At 39.5% G+C, this 15,095-nt stretch overlaps 1 protein-coding gene across 1 annotated transcript in view; it reads left to right on the top strand.

Moving 5' to 3' along the window:
• Positions 1-15,095, top strand: part of MDN1 (midasin AAA ATPase 1) — a 59,949-nt gene that overhangs the window by 31,770 nt on the left and 13,084 nt on the right. The window contains exons 59-83 of the mRNA XM_053458546.1: positions 139-353; positions 571-958; positions 1,142-1,251; positions 1,803-2,505; positions 2,657-2,818; positions 3,034-3,304; positions 4,032-4,267; positions 4,997-5,092; positions 5,328-5,422; positions 5,519-5,631; positions 5,730-5,873; positions 5,973-6,082; positions 6,955-7,028; positions 7,689-7,881; positions 8,779-8,923; positions 10,432-10,578; positions 10,796-10,922; positions 11,017-11,122; positions 11,777-11,892; positions 12,157-12,588; positions 12,899-13,125; positions 13,296-13,430; positions 13,643-13,815; positions 13,934-14,095; positions 14,283-14,420. Coding sequence (XP_053314521.1) covers positions 139-353; positions 571-958; positions 1,142-1,251; positions 1,803-2,505; positions 2,657-2,818; positions 3,034-3,304; positions 4,032-4,267; positions 4,997-5,092; positions 5,328-5,422; positions 5,519-5,631; positions 5,730-5,873; positions 5,973-6,082; positions 6,955-7,028; positions 7,689-7,881; positions 8,779-8,923; positions 10,432-10,578; positions 10,796-10,922; positions 11,017-11,122; positions 11,777-11,892; positions 12,157-12,588; positions 12,899-13,125; positions 13,296-13,430; positions 13,643-13,815; positions 13,934-14,095; positions 14,283-14,420 — 4,818 coding nt within the window. The remainder of the gene's footprint in view (positions 1-138; positions 354-570; positions 959-1,141; positions 1,252-1,802; positions 2,506-2,656; positions 2,819-3,033; positions 3,305-4,031; positions 4,268-4,996; positions 5,093-5,327; positions 5,423-5,518; positions 5,632-5,729; positions 5,874-5,972; positions 6,083-6,954; positions 7,029-7,688; positions 7,882-8,778; positions 8,924-10,431; positions 10,579-10,795; positions 10,923-11,016; positions 11,123-11,776; positions 11,893-12,156; positions 12,589-12,898; positions 13,126-13,295; positions 13,431-13,642; positions 13,816-13,933; positions 14,096-14,282; positions 14,421-15,095) is intronic.

The following is a 15,095-nucleotide window of genomic DNA, read 5'->3' as shown; positions in this document are numbered from 1 at the left end:
AAAGTATTGGTCTGTATATATACATGATTTAGAAACCTAACAATCCTGTCTTTTAGGATGTATTTATAGTTGAATAATTACAAATATTGGAATTTTGCAGTGCTCATAAAAAAAAATATTGGTTCTATTTTGGATTAGGGTCCTGGTATTTTAAGCACAGCTGTGTTCTCAAAATGCTTCTGTGAAGTTCTGACGAGCAGCAGCAAAGCAATCCCATGGAACGTGAATGGCCTTCCAGTCCTCTTATCTTCTCATGTGTCTCTGGGCGAGTGGGATGAAAGAATGCATCAGTTGCAAGACATCAGCGCAGTACTTTGGTGCAACATGACAGTGTCATCGATGGCTAACTTTGGGTAACGTACACAATATTTGTTAACTTTTGCTTTACCAAGAGCTTTCATCTTCACCCCAGGAGTTTTTCCAATGTGAAAGGAACAATTTTGATTCCACTAATAAAAGAGCGGTTTGTAGATACTTGTAGTACCTTATTTTTCCCTAACTGAATTATCTTACTATAAGCTTCCTATTTTTTTAACTCACTCACTCATAGCATTTTTATATAATTCACAGGACCACAGATTCACGACTGCAAGGCCTTATTTTATACCATCATTTTGTTGCACTGAAAGACATAGTACCCCAAAACATCCAGGAGGAGTTCTTGCAATACTGTGATCATCTTCCTACCAAAGACCTGTCTGCCTATCACTACATTCAGGACATTCTTGGAGACTGGAGCAATCAGGGAAAACTGCCTGAAAATGTTCTGAAGCTCTGGTCGACCTGCCTGCAGCAGTTTTACGCTGAGACGGAAGGCACAGCGCTAGCCTCAGAAGCTGCCCAAAGAGGATCTCTGTGGGTTAACTTGGGCTTACTACAGATCCACCTTTGGCTGCCTCAGACTCTTTTTGATCCTGCCGCAAAGAGAGAATACAAACTGAAGTATGCGGAAGAAGAGGTAAATGTGGATTAATGACTGATTTTGTATTTGGTTTTTTTTCTTTCTAACTCACAGGTTTTCTTAAGTTGAATTGAAGTTAATTTCTTAAGCCCTTTGCAGAGCTGGTCCACTTGTGGTCCATGTTTGTGTTATGATTTAGTACAAGGTATTTGACTTTTTTGTGGCTTTATCTTTTATCAGTTACATCAGCTTGAGAGTGAGTGGAAGGTGCGTAATCAGCTGTGTAGTCTGCTTACTGGAAAGGAGCTTGATGATCAGTCTCTGAAACAGCATGTCCACCCACGGATCAGGTACAAGCAATGTCCATCTCATGTCAATAGTAGCGTCAGGAACATAAGACTGTTACATTAAAGAACATATGTATGGGGGAATTTTTCTTTAAATTCCTTAACCCTAATAACATACTGCTACCAGTATAAACTGCTTTGTGTGCCCACTATGTAGGAGGTGAGAGTAGGTTCTCACCCTATTGAGAGTGTGCCTTGACGTGGCGGGTGAGCTTAATTATGCTTTGGCCAATTCATATAACCAAAACCTCTCATTTATATTATGTTTATATATTTGTTGCCAACTTTATTAGGGTAAGAAGCGCAGACAGTTTTTGTTTCTTGTATACATTGTACAGCCAATACACTGTTTCTTGCAGCATGCTTACACCTGTTTGGTAGGCCTCGTATTACACATTTGTATTATTTGAGCCTGTGACTAGCTTAGCGCACTGACATTTTTTCTTTTCCCTGGATGTTCTGTTGTGTTTTAATGCCTTTTATTGTTGAGGAAGTTGCTTACAAAAATACACTACTGACAAATAACATGCTTTGCAATTCTTTGTTGTTAATAGGACTTTACTGCAAAAAATACAAGAAATGAAAAAACAGATTCTTGATTTATCCAAAAAGCAGGCCTACCGCCCCAAGAGTCCTACATATGACCTCTTATATCAGGATGTACATCACTACCTCACAACCATTGCTAAGACCTCTTCTGTCCAGGACTTTGCTACCCGACTTCTAAAGGCCATAAGCGGGAAGGGTACCAAATCACGACCAAGTCTCCAGAATCTATTGTCTGAGGAGGTGTCGTGGCAGCAATCCCATCACCAGTTCAGGAAACGACTTTCAGAAGAATACTTGCTGTATCCTGATGTGGTTACTCCTCTGCATGCAGCAATTTTGCAAATGCAACATGGCATGAGGCTGATCGCCTCTGAACTATACACCACCATGAATAGTGCTCTCCTCTCCCCAACGAAAATCACTGGCCTAGTCACGGCCCTTGTAGCCTTTCCATCTACCTCAGAGTCTTTCCCGACATACTTCTCGTATGCGGACACTTTATGCTCCGTGGGCTCTCTGGACATACTGAAAGGTCTTAAGAAGCTGTCACAAAAATACTCCAAGGACAAAAATTTAGGGAGGGATTTAAGCACGTGCCTCACCAAAGAGCAGTTGTTGGTAAATAGCTTGCTTTACCTCCATTCCCATGTCCTTTCCAAAGGAGAAATGGATTCAGAGTCTTTAAATCTTTTCAGGCACGTATGCCAGGTAAGATTCTGTTTCATTTTGATTATGTATTTCAGTTGCGACAACCTTGAAATGGCTTTTATAACATCTACAAAAGACATTAATGATAGTTTCCTGTGATATTCTACTCCAGCTATTGATGGTAGTTCTTCTTGTCGTTATATCGCACTAGGCCATAGTCAATGAATGGGATGAACAGGAACGATATTCACATGAACGGGAGCAGCAGGAGAGCAGCTTGTATAAATACAGGAGTAAGTCCCATGGTACAGGTTTCACAGAAGAGGAAGAGGAGGAAAACGAATTCAGACAGAGGTTTCCTCTCTATGAACAGGTATGAAAAAGCTTTTATCTAATCAGAAAAATAAATTGTTAAACAGGAATGAATGGTGGGATGTATGCTGTTCAGTAGAATTTTCTGTCTGGTTCATGGTTGTCCTTCAAATGTCTCTGTTATAAATTGATGTCTATTAAATTCTCGTTCCTCAAAGTCCCTGGAAAGCCAGGATTGTCACATATTTAAATCTTGATTTTTAATACCCCCCACAGGACTTTGCAGATATTACAGCTCAGCCAAGTCTGGAAGGGAAAATGGAAACTGAAGACCATGAAGAGCAGGAGGCAGCACATACAACTCTGGTGTCACAGAGTTCAATGCAAACAGTAATGTTTATACACCAGCAGCTTTGCCTAAGCACTGCCAGATCTCGCTGGTATCATCAGCACACGCCACCACACCAAGCCAAACATTACCTCAGTGCTTTTCTGTCCTGCTACCAGACCAGCTCGGTCCTGATAGAGCACCTTTATCCTATAATGGGTATGTTTTTTTGTCTTTGTGCTTAATCTTTTCTGACTGTCACAGAGCTGGATAGTCTGACCGACTACCTCCGCTGACTTGTGTTCCCTTTAGCCTGGGACTCGGTGTAGGGTATAACCAAAATGAAGACTGATTTATTTATCACACACAGGGCTGGATGTAGCCAGCAAAACACACATTAACATAAAACAAGATATCGGATACAAACCACCCCCTTAATCTGCCTCCCAGACACAACAGGGGCATTAAAGGGATTAACAATACAATAAGGTCCCAACCTCCACTATCTATTACTGGCCCAAATCAGTTCCAAGGTTTGGCCGGGGTAAATGTCTGTAATGGTGGAACTGGGGGGAAGGGGTGGTCACACCCTGGTTGCAGATCCTGGCTGTCTGCTGGAGATAATCCCCTAAGTAAATCATGAGATGATATACTTCTGGGGGTAGACACAGAAGTCTTTACAAAGTCAGGGCCCATAGTCAATAGGGGTAGACACAGAAGTCTTTACAAAGTCATATAGGGAGGAGGCTGGCAGTCAGGCCTCTCCAGTGGCCCCGGTGATGGAAGGTTCTGTCACACTGACTATTTGAGAACCCCATGCATGGCCTCCTGAAATTATTTGTAGCTCCTGGAAATAAATGTTCTCTTTACTGATACAGATGATGAGTTGTAAAGTGTTCTCTGCTGGTTTTTGATTTGTTATGTTTTGCATGTGTGCCCTTTCTAGGAGCTGAGCTGAATGACCATCTTCTCGGCGGGCAGCTGCTTGCCAGCACAATACTGCAAAATACTGTCTCAGGGAAAATGTCTTCAAATCTTATCCTGCGGCATGAAAATCCTTATGATTTTTACCAACACCCCAATATCCCACAAGTTCAACAGTGTCAAGGCATACTGCAGAGTTTTGTCAAACAAGTCAACAGGTTGTTAGAAGAGTGGCCAGAGCACCCTGGTTTGGTGCAGGTGAGAAATGGCTAGCAAGAATTACCACCATACTTAAGTTTCTTCAAGTAATCCTTACATTGCATGTTTTCACAATGAACCATCAAGGCAAAAAGACACTTCGGGGTTCCTTCATTATTGTAATAGTAAATGTGCTTCATTGATGTATGTTTTAGCAGGATCGCGTGACTCTGCTGTGAATCTCTGAAATGTTCTCAAGATCACTTGGCCCCAGTTCATGCATTATACACCCAAGGGCCCATTAATGGAAGGAAACACATCCTAAGCTTGAAATATCACTAAAAATATATAGAAACTAGTAAAAGGATATAGGAAGCAACACATTTCATTTCTGTTTGACACAAATTAGGTTTCAAATCCAGGTTACTTATATAATGCCTTGCACTAGAAAAAAAAGTAATATAAGGCAATATAAAGTTGTTTTGTGTACAAGTTCTTGACCATTGCTGGATTTGTTTTGGGGTTGTTGAACATATAAATTCTACCTTTTTATCCAAATACAATTTCTAATATTTACCAGTGCCTTGGCTAGCATAATATTAAATGTCATTCCATGTCCAAAGTGGGCCTTATTCTTCACTGTGTATTTAATATGAATGGTTTTTACAAATACTTTTCTTTATGTTGCTTAGTTTATCCTCTTAACGTGTCTTTGGAAGCTAATGCACATTTTCTCTGTTGGGTTCCATGAGTCCAAGTCTCCAAAACTGTCATGCCTTTTATTTTCAGATTGTTGTTGTTATAGACCGAATCTTAAAGTTCCCATTGTCCAGTCCTTTGGCCAAATTTCTAAATGGATTAGAGATTCTGCTGGCAAAGTCGCAGGTAAATATTCCAAACAGTAGCTATGATGGTGTGGTACAATGAGCTTACATTTCCGTAAGACAGTGTGATACAGTTCTTTTTGTGCAATTAAATCACATATATGTTGTGCCTTGTAGTACGTATTCACTAGGTAAGTCTGCTTAAAACATGTCTTCTGTGAACATAGTGAATTTTGCAGTTGTAGCATGAAAGATAACTATACTTTGTTGTATTAAGAAGTGTTTGGTTTTCTAAGGACTGGGAAGAGAACACCAGCCGCTCAATGTCTTTGCGGAAACACCTTGATGAAGTCACCCAGCTGATCATCCAGTGGCGTAAGCTTGAACTAAAGTAAGAATGCTGATGGTGATAATACAAGTTTTTTGTTTCAAAATACAAAACTATATTTTGTATTTATGATTTTTTTTTTAAATTATGTATTTATAGTTGTTGGTCTTTGAGCCTTGACAATGCCATGTGCAGACATGCGCAGAGATCCACAAAGCATTGGTTCTCGGTTTACCAGCTGGTTGAAAAATACTTGCAAGAAGAAGAGGAAGGTAACATCCCGTGTGTTTTTAAACAGGAGGAATTGGGATATTTCCAATTCTTCTGTGATTGACAATCCATGTTTTGTTCTTCATCCTTTCAAATATAGAGAATAATGAAGCATTACAGTCACTAACGAAGACCCTGCAAGAATTTGTAGAGGGATCCACTTTGGGGGAATTCAGCATACGACTCCAAGTGCTACTAGTTTTCCACTGCCACGTTCTGCTGGCGCCACAAGCAGCAGGGAAAGGTGAGGGTTAGGAGAAGATGTGTTGGTGTTGTGAGATTATGCTTTGGGAGCCGTAAAGTATTTTTTAACATTATTTTCTCCTGTGCTATTGTGTTGCAGACTCCCTATGCAGCGTGCTTTGGAATCTGTATAATTATTACAAGCAGTTTTTAGCATCCGTCCAAACAAAAATCACAGAATTACGCAACCCCTTGGAAAAAGAACTCAAGGTATTTGTACATCTGGGTTGACAAGTGAGGAATTCAGAAGCCAGGTGGTCACACACTTTTTTGTCCCCTTTTCTGAATTTTCTGCAGTTGTGCCTTTTTTTGTAACTCAAGGTTATTGGATCTTAACACAAAACCCGTTTGAATGAATAATACATAACTTTAATATGTCATTTATTTAAGAAATGTATGCAACAATAACTTGGTTGTGTTATCAGGATCATTGTCTTGCTGCAGTTGCTTTTCAGCTGGACATTCCTCTTTAGAATCCCACAGTACAAATTGTGAATTATCGCCAAACAGTACCACTTCACACATTAGGTTAAATGGTAATATGAGGTTCTTAATGAGTAATGCAGTAATTGATTTTCTGCAGCTATACCGAGGCCTATCATCCCCAAACTGTTTACTCATCTGTAAAAAATTGATCCAGAACTTTGAGAAGTATCCATGAGCAGTCATGAATTTATTAAAAGGCAATGCTTTCTGAGCCAAGGTGAGAGTAGCAGCCAGGTTCATGTATATTATTTGGTCCTTTGTGACTTTTGGGATCCTTTTTTTGACTTTTTTTTACCTCACTTACCACGTCTATTTAAAACAAGCATCAAATTTTGGTGTGGTTTTCCTAGACTCCTTATTACAACTACATAACAGTCTGACCAAAATCAATGCAAAAATGCACAACAAATCACAGAATCTGAAAGGGGTCAAAAACTTTTTCACAGATGTATCTGGCTTATTCAGCTCTTTATGAAACTATGGTATACATTGGTAATTGTGCCACCTTTCTAATAATAATAATAATAATAATTGTGAGACTTTAATAAGTATGTTAACCCTTTTGCTACCCTATGTACCTGTAATTTCAATTTTAGGACTTTGTGAAAATATCCCGGTGGAATGATGCCAGTTTTTGGTCTGTGAAGCAATCTGTGGAAAAGACTCACAGGTAGGGCACAGTATAGAAAGTCAATGTTTTCCAGTGGTTTTCACTGCCCAGATGGCTCAGTCAGGATGTGTTTTGCTGGTCTGTGCCACATATGGGGAGAAACTGAAAAACAAATACTGCTGTTGATTAGTTCTTTTTATTGAGAAATTATGGAGTTAGAAGAGGACATTGTTTTCAGAAATGATTTTTAAATCTGAAATAAGCCGTGATTGCATTTTTGAAACCCTTTAAAAGTACACTCCAGCCAACATATGGACTTTACAGTAGCTGCTTCAAGTTTTCATGGTGTCTGCTTTGCAAATGCATGGGGTGCTTCAGCAGAATACCCTCAAATGGCATTCAACACACCCCAGCTTAATGCCATGCAGAAGATATATTTGCCTGAACACATCTCTGCGTGCTATATACTCCCCTCCGTTGGACTCGGGGAACCCTGCGTGCCATGTGTACCAAGCTGTCAGTCGGTGGCAACAGGTGTAACTACAAAGGAGGAGATCTGCTGCTGCAGCAGGGCTGCAACTTCAAGTTCAGGTCCAGCACAGCCACAATCTCCAGTCAAAACCTGACTTTTATTGTACGAGTAATACTGTCCTGCTGATACAACAATATCATCAAAGCACTACTTTTACTGTATTAATCATAGCCTTCCTTATCTTCTAGAACCCTGTTTAAGTACATGAAAAAGTTTGAAGGCGCCTTGAATGAACCCTGCTGTACTGCCCTCGTGGAAAGTGTTCAGGAAGAACGATTAGATTTTGTTGACAGTCTGAGAGAGACTGAAGTCAAGAGAGACCCCATACAGCAGCTGAAAAGGGTTCTGATGTCAACACTGACTGGAGCAGAAAACATACCGGTACTACAGTTGTCTTATTCCTTAACACTTAATCTGAATATTCACCATTAATAATTGGTTATATCTAGGGGTGCACCGATATATCGGTGGCCGAAAAGGATATTATCGGCAAAATGCCAAAAAAAAAATCAATTTTATATATGTATTATATTATATATATATAAAATTGTTTGTTTTTTTTTGTCCAATTTTTGTGTGTTAACCGCGCTTTTATTAAAAGTAACACACCAAAATTGGACAGAAAAATTCAAACTCAATAACAATATTAATACATATAAAACTTCTAACAGAAATCACACTCCTATCATGCTATGTCAGCCAGTACATACTGGAAGCCGGGTATGCCTGGGCATGATAGGAGTGTGATTACTGTTTGTTTTTTTTGTTTGTTTTTTTTTTTGTTTTCCGGTTTTGGCCAAGTGAATGCTGCATCCCTAGTTATATAACCTTAATATCAAGCTTGGTTATATCAAGTTGATATTTTCTTATGTAACATGTACCTAATTAATTTGAGGTCCACTTGTTACTTTATTATTACTTATTGTTACTTATTTATAGCCTATGACTGTTCTGTAAATTATCCATTACGCGTTATCTATGGTTTGAAAAAGAGGCTTGTGTCTTTTTGGGGGAAACAGGATGTAAACATTTCTTTAACCTTTAATGTTTAAGACCGTCCTTCAAATACTGCAAATATGATACTGTAAGAATGAAATATGTAACATCAACTATTTACTGTTAACTTGTGTACAATTGGTCCGCATACATGACTGATATGTGGAACCAGCTTGATAACTTTGCTTGAGAGTTGTCAGTATTTCATGTACGTAGAGTTTGAGACCATTCAGATGTACCACTTGCTTGTCAGTGTTAACATGTCACATTGTCTTTTAACAGCTGACTTCTGGACAAGAAATATATTCAGCAGAGTCTCTTCAGTGTCGACTTCCAAAGTTAACCAAACGAATGAAGAAACTGTGTGCTACGTTCATAAAGAAAAGTACAATGCCCAATTCATTTGAAAATCTCAATAAATTTACAGGTATGTAATGTAAATTTAGTGTTCATACTTGTAGGGAAAGTTGAATAGCTTTCCAACCATAGTGGAAAGGTGTGCATTCCTGGGGTAGATTAGACATGAGGCTCCCCTGAACAAGCCAAAATACAAATAAGTTTTGGCGATGAGCTGAATTAGGCCGTTTGGCCTATTTGCAAAGTTTACTGTCACCGATGGCCTCACAAAAAAAGACTTCCCTTGCTTAAGCAGTCAACCAGTGGTAGGATAGTACTTTTCATTAAATCAACAGGAATATTCCTGTAATTGATTGACAGCTAAAGCAGCCAATCAGTGACACGAAAGTGCTCTCATCTAAATCAATCCAAATACTTTACATGTGTAATCTGGGGTGTAAATAGACCCCTGCATATAGCACTGGAGGTGAGTACTTACATAGGATTACTGAAGCATGCAGAGGAAAGGGAAGTAATGATTTCTACAGACTAAAGGTATGTACAAGGCAATGGTTGCTTATGTCTGGAAAGCTGTGTGGAAAGAAAAAACCCCTGATGCCAGGCTAAGAGGGACAGAGCTGCTTAGGGCTGTGGTTGCTTAGGCCTGTGGTTCTGAGCTGAGTGGGGAGGATATGAGACGCTAGCCCACAACTTCCCCAGGAAGATGTTCTGTACAGATCCTGTGTACGGGTCCCTGGGGTGAAGCCTTTGGCGAGTAGGACACGCCAATGCTTCAACTGTATTTTGATGAAGCCTGGAACAGATGCAGGAAATTGACATTTACATTTTTTGGAAGAAGAATCCCTCAACCAAGTGTGGCTGTCTGGGGAAGTTTTCTGGAGCCAGTGACTGACTGTTAGTGGATGTTTTGTGGGGCCAGCAGAGTGTTGGAAAGGGCACCAAAGGAGCTAGGCTTTATTTTTGATGTTTTTCATGTGTAAATAAACACCACACACTCTTTGCCACAAATCAATGTTCCTGAGCCTGATTGCACAGAGGGCCATGCTAAAGATTCTGAGAAGTGACTTAGTGACCCATGGCTATTAACACAGTCCACAAAACAAGTGCACTCACACAGGTCTTATATCATCTGGTATTTATAGGTTAATCATAAATTCTTGTATACACTTTTCCAGTGAATGAAATCATTTTCGATTAATCTAATGATACAAGACCTGTAAGTGCACTCTCTCTGGACTGTTGTATTGTTGGCAGAGAAAGCACTTGGGAGGTTTGATTTGATCTGGAGCCTCAGTGCAGGACAGGTGGATTGTTATATACGTTATAATGACGCACACATCAATAACAAAGATACACACTCCAAACTTTTGAACGGTAGTGTATATGACGTGTGTGTGTGTGTGTATACACATTCATATAAATTTCTCTTGTACGTTGTTTAATTATAATATAACTCTCTATTGCCTGAAACCAACTCACCACTGCATTAAACAACAGGAGAAAAAAAAAACTAATACAAAGGAATAGTGCCATAGAGCTCTGCTGTGATATTGCCCCCTCTTCTTGTCTATATTACAGATGGCATCATAGATTCTGTGCAGGAGCTGCAGAAGCTGACTGTAGACTTGTCAGCTGAAAAGGAGAAGCAGAAATCAGAGGCCAAACATATTCTTATGCAGAAACAGAGGGCTTTGGCAGAGCTTTTCAAAATGCTTACAAAATCAGGTAATTGTATTTTAAATTCCCAGTTTCTGTTTGGGAAGATGGGCAGCAACTAAATCATTGTTAGTAACCTCTTAGTCAGAGGAGATCATTTTGTACCACTAAACAACTTCTTTGAAGCTTGTAGTCCATTTAGAATAAAGTAGCCATGTGATATTTGATAACATTTTATCCTATACACTTTGCAGTGGTAGCCACCTTTCTTCTGATTTCTTTCTAGGGTTGTCCTATCGGAAGGGACTGGCATGGATACGTACTAAACATCTGCAGGACATGCTTTGCCTCCATCCCCTTGACCTGCACAGTGCTCTGGCTATCTCAAACAGCATCTCTGAGACTAATTCTGTGTATGTGATTTTATTTACTTGAACAAGTTGTGGTTTTGACTTATATGTTTTTGTGATGTGATGTGATGTGGATTGAAATGGTTATTTATTTCAGGTTATTGTCTGAGATCTCTGTGACTTGGGAAGGGTGTCAGAAATATTTCTACAGGTGTCTAGCTCGCAACTCAAAGCTGGAGATGACCTTTGCTACTCCTGCTAAGGTGAGGTACCCTGCACTGTAGCTTGCACTTTGTGGCTTGGGTAATTTACAAATTGGCAAATGTTTGCTAATAACATGACTGCTATTGATTGCAGACAATGGAATCTATAGGATATCATTGTAGGAATTAGCAGAGCAATAATAATGGGTGCTGTTGGTTGAATTAATGGTCGAATTTTCCTCAGAAAAAGTTTTTTCTTTATTTAGATTATGCGCATAATCGAGACAAGGCACACAACACACAAAAGTCGAAGCGTTGTCTAATTACGTATTTGGATTACATGGTTTATATAACTTCTTATACTTCTTATCTGCTTCTAATAGCATGCATCATTCTGATTGGTTACTTTTTAAGCAGGTTACGCTTCTTAGTAGATATATCATAGACTAGACATTTTCTACTGTCTTTGTCAGCAATAATATTTATGATAACATAAGCATTTTTCTAACAGGTGCTGCCTTAATCCCCCTCCCATTCCAGCACAATCTCCATTTTTTGCAGAAATATGACATAATGTTTTACCTTAACTATGCTTCTGGTTGGAATACCCAGACGTTATTCCACATAATTCCTGAAAAAATAGGTAGTGGTAATACTTGTGTTTATGACCATGGTACAATCCTCAGCCAGAACCTTATTCGTTTTTCTCATCAGGAACTTGGGCTGGGAACCATTGAAAGATGTAAAGGATTCACGGGGCACCTTCTGAAAGTCCTAATGAAGCAGAGGAGTTCCCTCACTAATGTTACTGAACAGTGGATCATTATAAGGTATATCAAAACTCAGTGCAGTTACCAGTAGTTCATAACCCTCAACTTGCTGATCTTTGTTTGGTTCTTAAAAGTAACATGAATATGATGATCTTGTATACTTATATCTAAACTTAAATATTGTTGCTCTTCATTATTAGAGTTAAAACAGTCCATTGTTGGTAAATGTATGTATTACACCGCAATCCTATAAAAAAAATGAAGTGAATACTGGTGGACATAAGTTAAACAGACAGTATTTGGTTTTGTTTTGCTCTGTCCCAGGAACCTGTTGAGCTGCATGCAAGAAATCGGCTCTCGTCTAAATGTGAACAACGACTACAAGATTGTATTTCCACCACAAGATGCTACCCAGCAGTGGGTTGACAGGCTTCAGCATCTTTCCATGCAATGCGCTGTAGTGCTTGAGCAGTTTTCTTGGTTTCTGGAATGTTGTCCCTTAAGAGGGACCTCAGCGTTAAATATGCAGCAACATGCTGGAGTGGAAGCAGAAAGTCCAAAATGGGCAGCTGAGCTGAATTTCCCATCTCCTGTAGCTGCAGAATGGCTGCCGCCAGCATGCACCATGCATCGATCAGATAAGAACTGGGAGCAGCTGAACACCTCGATCACCAAGATGTTAACAGAGATAAAAGCCACAAAAGCTACTGTTGACAACATCCGCCAGAAGTCTCGTGAAACATTGTACTATTCATGGTGAGTGAGTTCTCTAAGACATGTTCTGTATTTATGTCTATGTTCATAGATAACACATGGCATGTATTAATAGCAATGAGCCTGGCAATGCAACTTTATTTGATGAGAATGAGGTTTTTTTTTTTGTTTTTTTTTTTTTATTGAAAAAATTAAATTAACAGGAGCCTCCTTATAAATGTCTCTCCTGCATTGATACTTATTGTAGTGGTTTGAAAATCTGTAAAGGACTAACATATTTAACATCAATGTTTATTAGATCATTACATTATTAAAAACCATCCAATTTTGAATTTGTCATTTACCAAAACAGGAAAGACTTTGAAACATGTTCCTCTGCACTGGACACAATGCAGCACATTGCCATGGACTTGCGGGAAGTGGAGTCTCTGTTTGTTCTTCTGAACACAGATGTGAAAGAGGCAGCACAACACATGACATTCCTGAAGAGTATCCATTACATCCGAGAAGAAGTCCGAACTGCCATAAGAGAATTCACCTTATGGAGATCTCGTCTGCAGGCCATTGGCAGGGCAAAAAGTAAGACGCACATCCACATAAATGCTTGTGCATTTATGTTCTTGTGTTGCTGATTGCGAGATGTTTACTAAGGACGAGAATCGGCTTAGTATTTGCAAATACATTATATAGCAACACCTTAAATAGGAAATGATAGTCATTCAACCATGTCTGTTTTGTTTGATCAAAAGGAAAACAAGAGTCGGACGAAGACTATGTGAAAGATTTTTCAGAGCAGGTGGAATCAACCATCAAGACCGTTCTGTGTGCCATTCAGAACCTAGCAGAGAAGAAGAGTGTAGGGGAGACAAAGACAGGGGATAGCGGTAAGGAGACCATATTGCTTAATATTTTCTTAAAGGTAATTTCACATTTCTGGAGAACACGCAATACACAGAGAGAACTTGTCTAAAATGTTGCGCTTTATTTCCATCTGAAAACGCATTAAAATTAGAATTTGTGCACTTACTGCAACCGTGATAGAGTGCTGCATTTATGAAACATGGCCATCCCTGTCTATATGTTTGTTTTTCTTTAGGGGAGGAATGTGAAGAAGAAATTCTCCATCCAGGCCTCATTACCAAATTGCTGACTGAAGATGTTTGCAGTGATCTGAAGTGTCTGAATGTAACAAATATAATATCTACTGTCTCTGAGCTCTTGGGGAGGCTGAAAACATATGGAGAAGACTGCATAAAAGACAAGCACACGGTTCGCATGACTTTCCTTATGTTAATATGCTGTTGTGTGTCTTTTGCACGGATTGTGATTGTCTCAAACATACTATTTTATTGTGCTCAAGTAACCTTTTCCCCCTCCCCATTTGTAGAATTTCAACCAGTGCTGTGGCTTACTCGCCCGCCTTTGGCCAATGCTCTCCATCTATTCAGATCTCATCTTGTTTTATCTCACCGTATCCCTGGCAGCGCATAGGAGTACAGGGAAACTGCTCTCTGTCTTGACTCGTCTATTTACTGAGCTAGCTCAGAAGGTAAGCCATGCTGGGACTGAGGAAACCCAATCATCTTGCTTGAGAATCACATACCAAAAAGCTAAAGCGTAATTAAGCTGTGAGGTGATGAATCTTATGTTTTTTCCTACTGGATAATGTGAGTATTCTGGTCCCCAAGTGAAAAGCATAAGCCTGAGCTTATTTTTCTCCACAATCATCTTTCCAGGGATTCTGTGTGCCCAAGGAACTGATTGAAGAACAAGCAGCTGAGGGAGCAACAGAGTTTCATGATTATGAGGGAGGAGGCATAGGTGAAGGAGAAGGGAATAAGGATGTCAGCGATAAAATTGAGAATGAAGACCAGGTATGAGTTTATTTTTATCTGTTTTAATAACACGTCTGCAATTAATGTATCCTGTAATGGCTTCATTTTTATTTTACATGTTCCGCATCTATCTTGCATTGGTTTGTCTTTTTTAATCTACTAAGCCACAAACATTGGTTAGTATACATTTAGCCATTCAGATGGAAAGCGTGCACTGGCACACATCAGAAATGGCTTGTCCTGTGTAGCAGTATAGTTCATGCAAAGTCTCTTGGGTGATGTGTGAATGTAGCAATTTCAATGGTTCCTACAAGTGTCCATGTAACTGGGATATATTCATCAAAGGGGGTTTGCAGGCGAGTTGCAGTTTTGACTCTCTCATTATCCATTATGAAAGCTCCACACTGGCACGTTTGTGTAGCAATATGAGTGAGGGCGCTCACTGGTTCAACATGTTATACAGGACCAGACAAGCTCTTCTTGCATCAGAAGCTCGCTGTGGTTGGATATTCATTATGTACAGTGAAGTCGATGAGTTAAAACCATAATCCTTTCTGCAAACTTCTGCTTTAGTGAATACGCTTTGTGCTGCTTCCATCTATGGTGAACCTGCTTCACTATTGTACGTTACTTCATATCGCAGGAGAGTCCCTTTTTTCAGGCACTGTTGCCCCACTTTCCTTTGTTCTGCCCTGACCAGCCTTGAGAGGTGAA

This window comes from Spea bombifrons, chromosome 3, assembly GCF_027358695.1.
Source record: "Spea bombifrons isolate aSpeBom1 chromosome 3, aSpeBom1.2.pri, whole genome shotgun sequence".
Classification (NCBI taxonomy): Eukaryota; Metazoa; Chordata; class Amphibia; order Anura; family Pelobatidae; genus Spea; species Spea bombifrons.
This window is presented reverse-complemented; position numbering and strand designations above follow the sequence as displayed.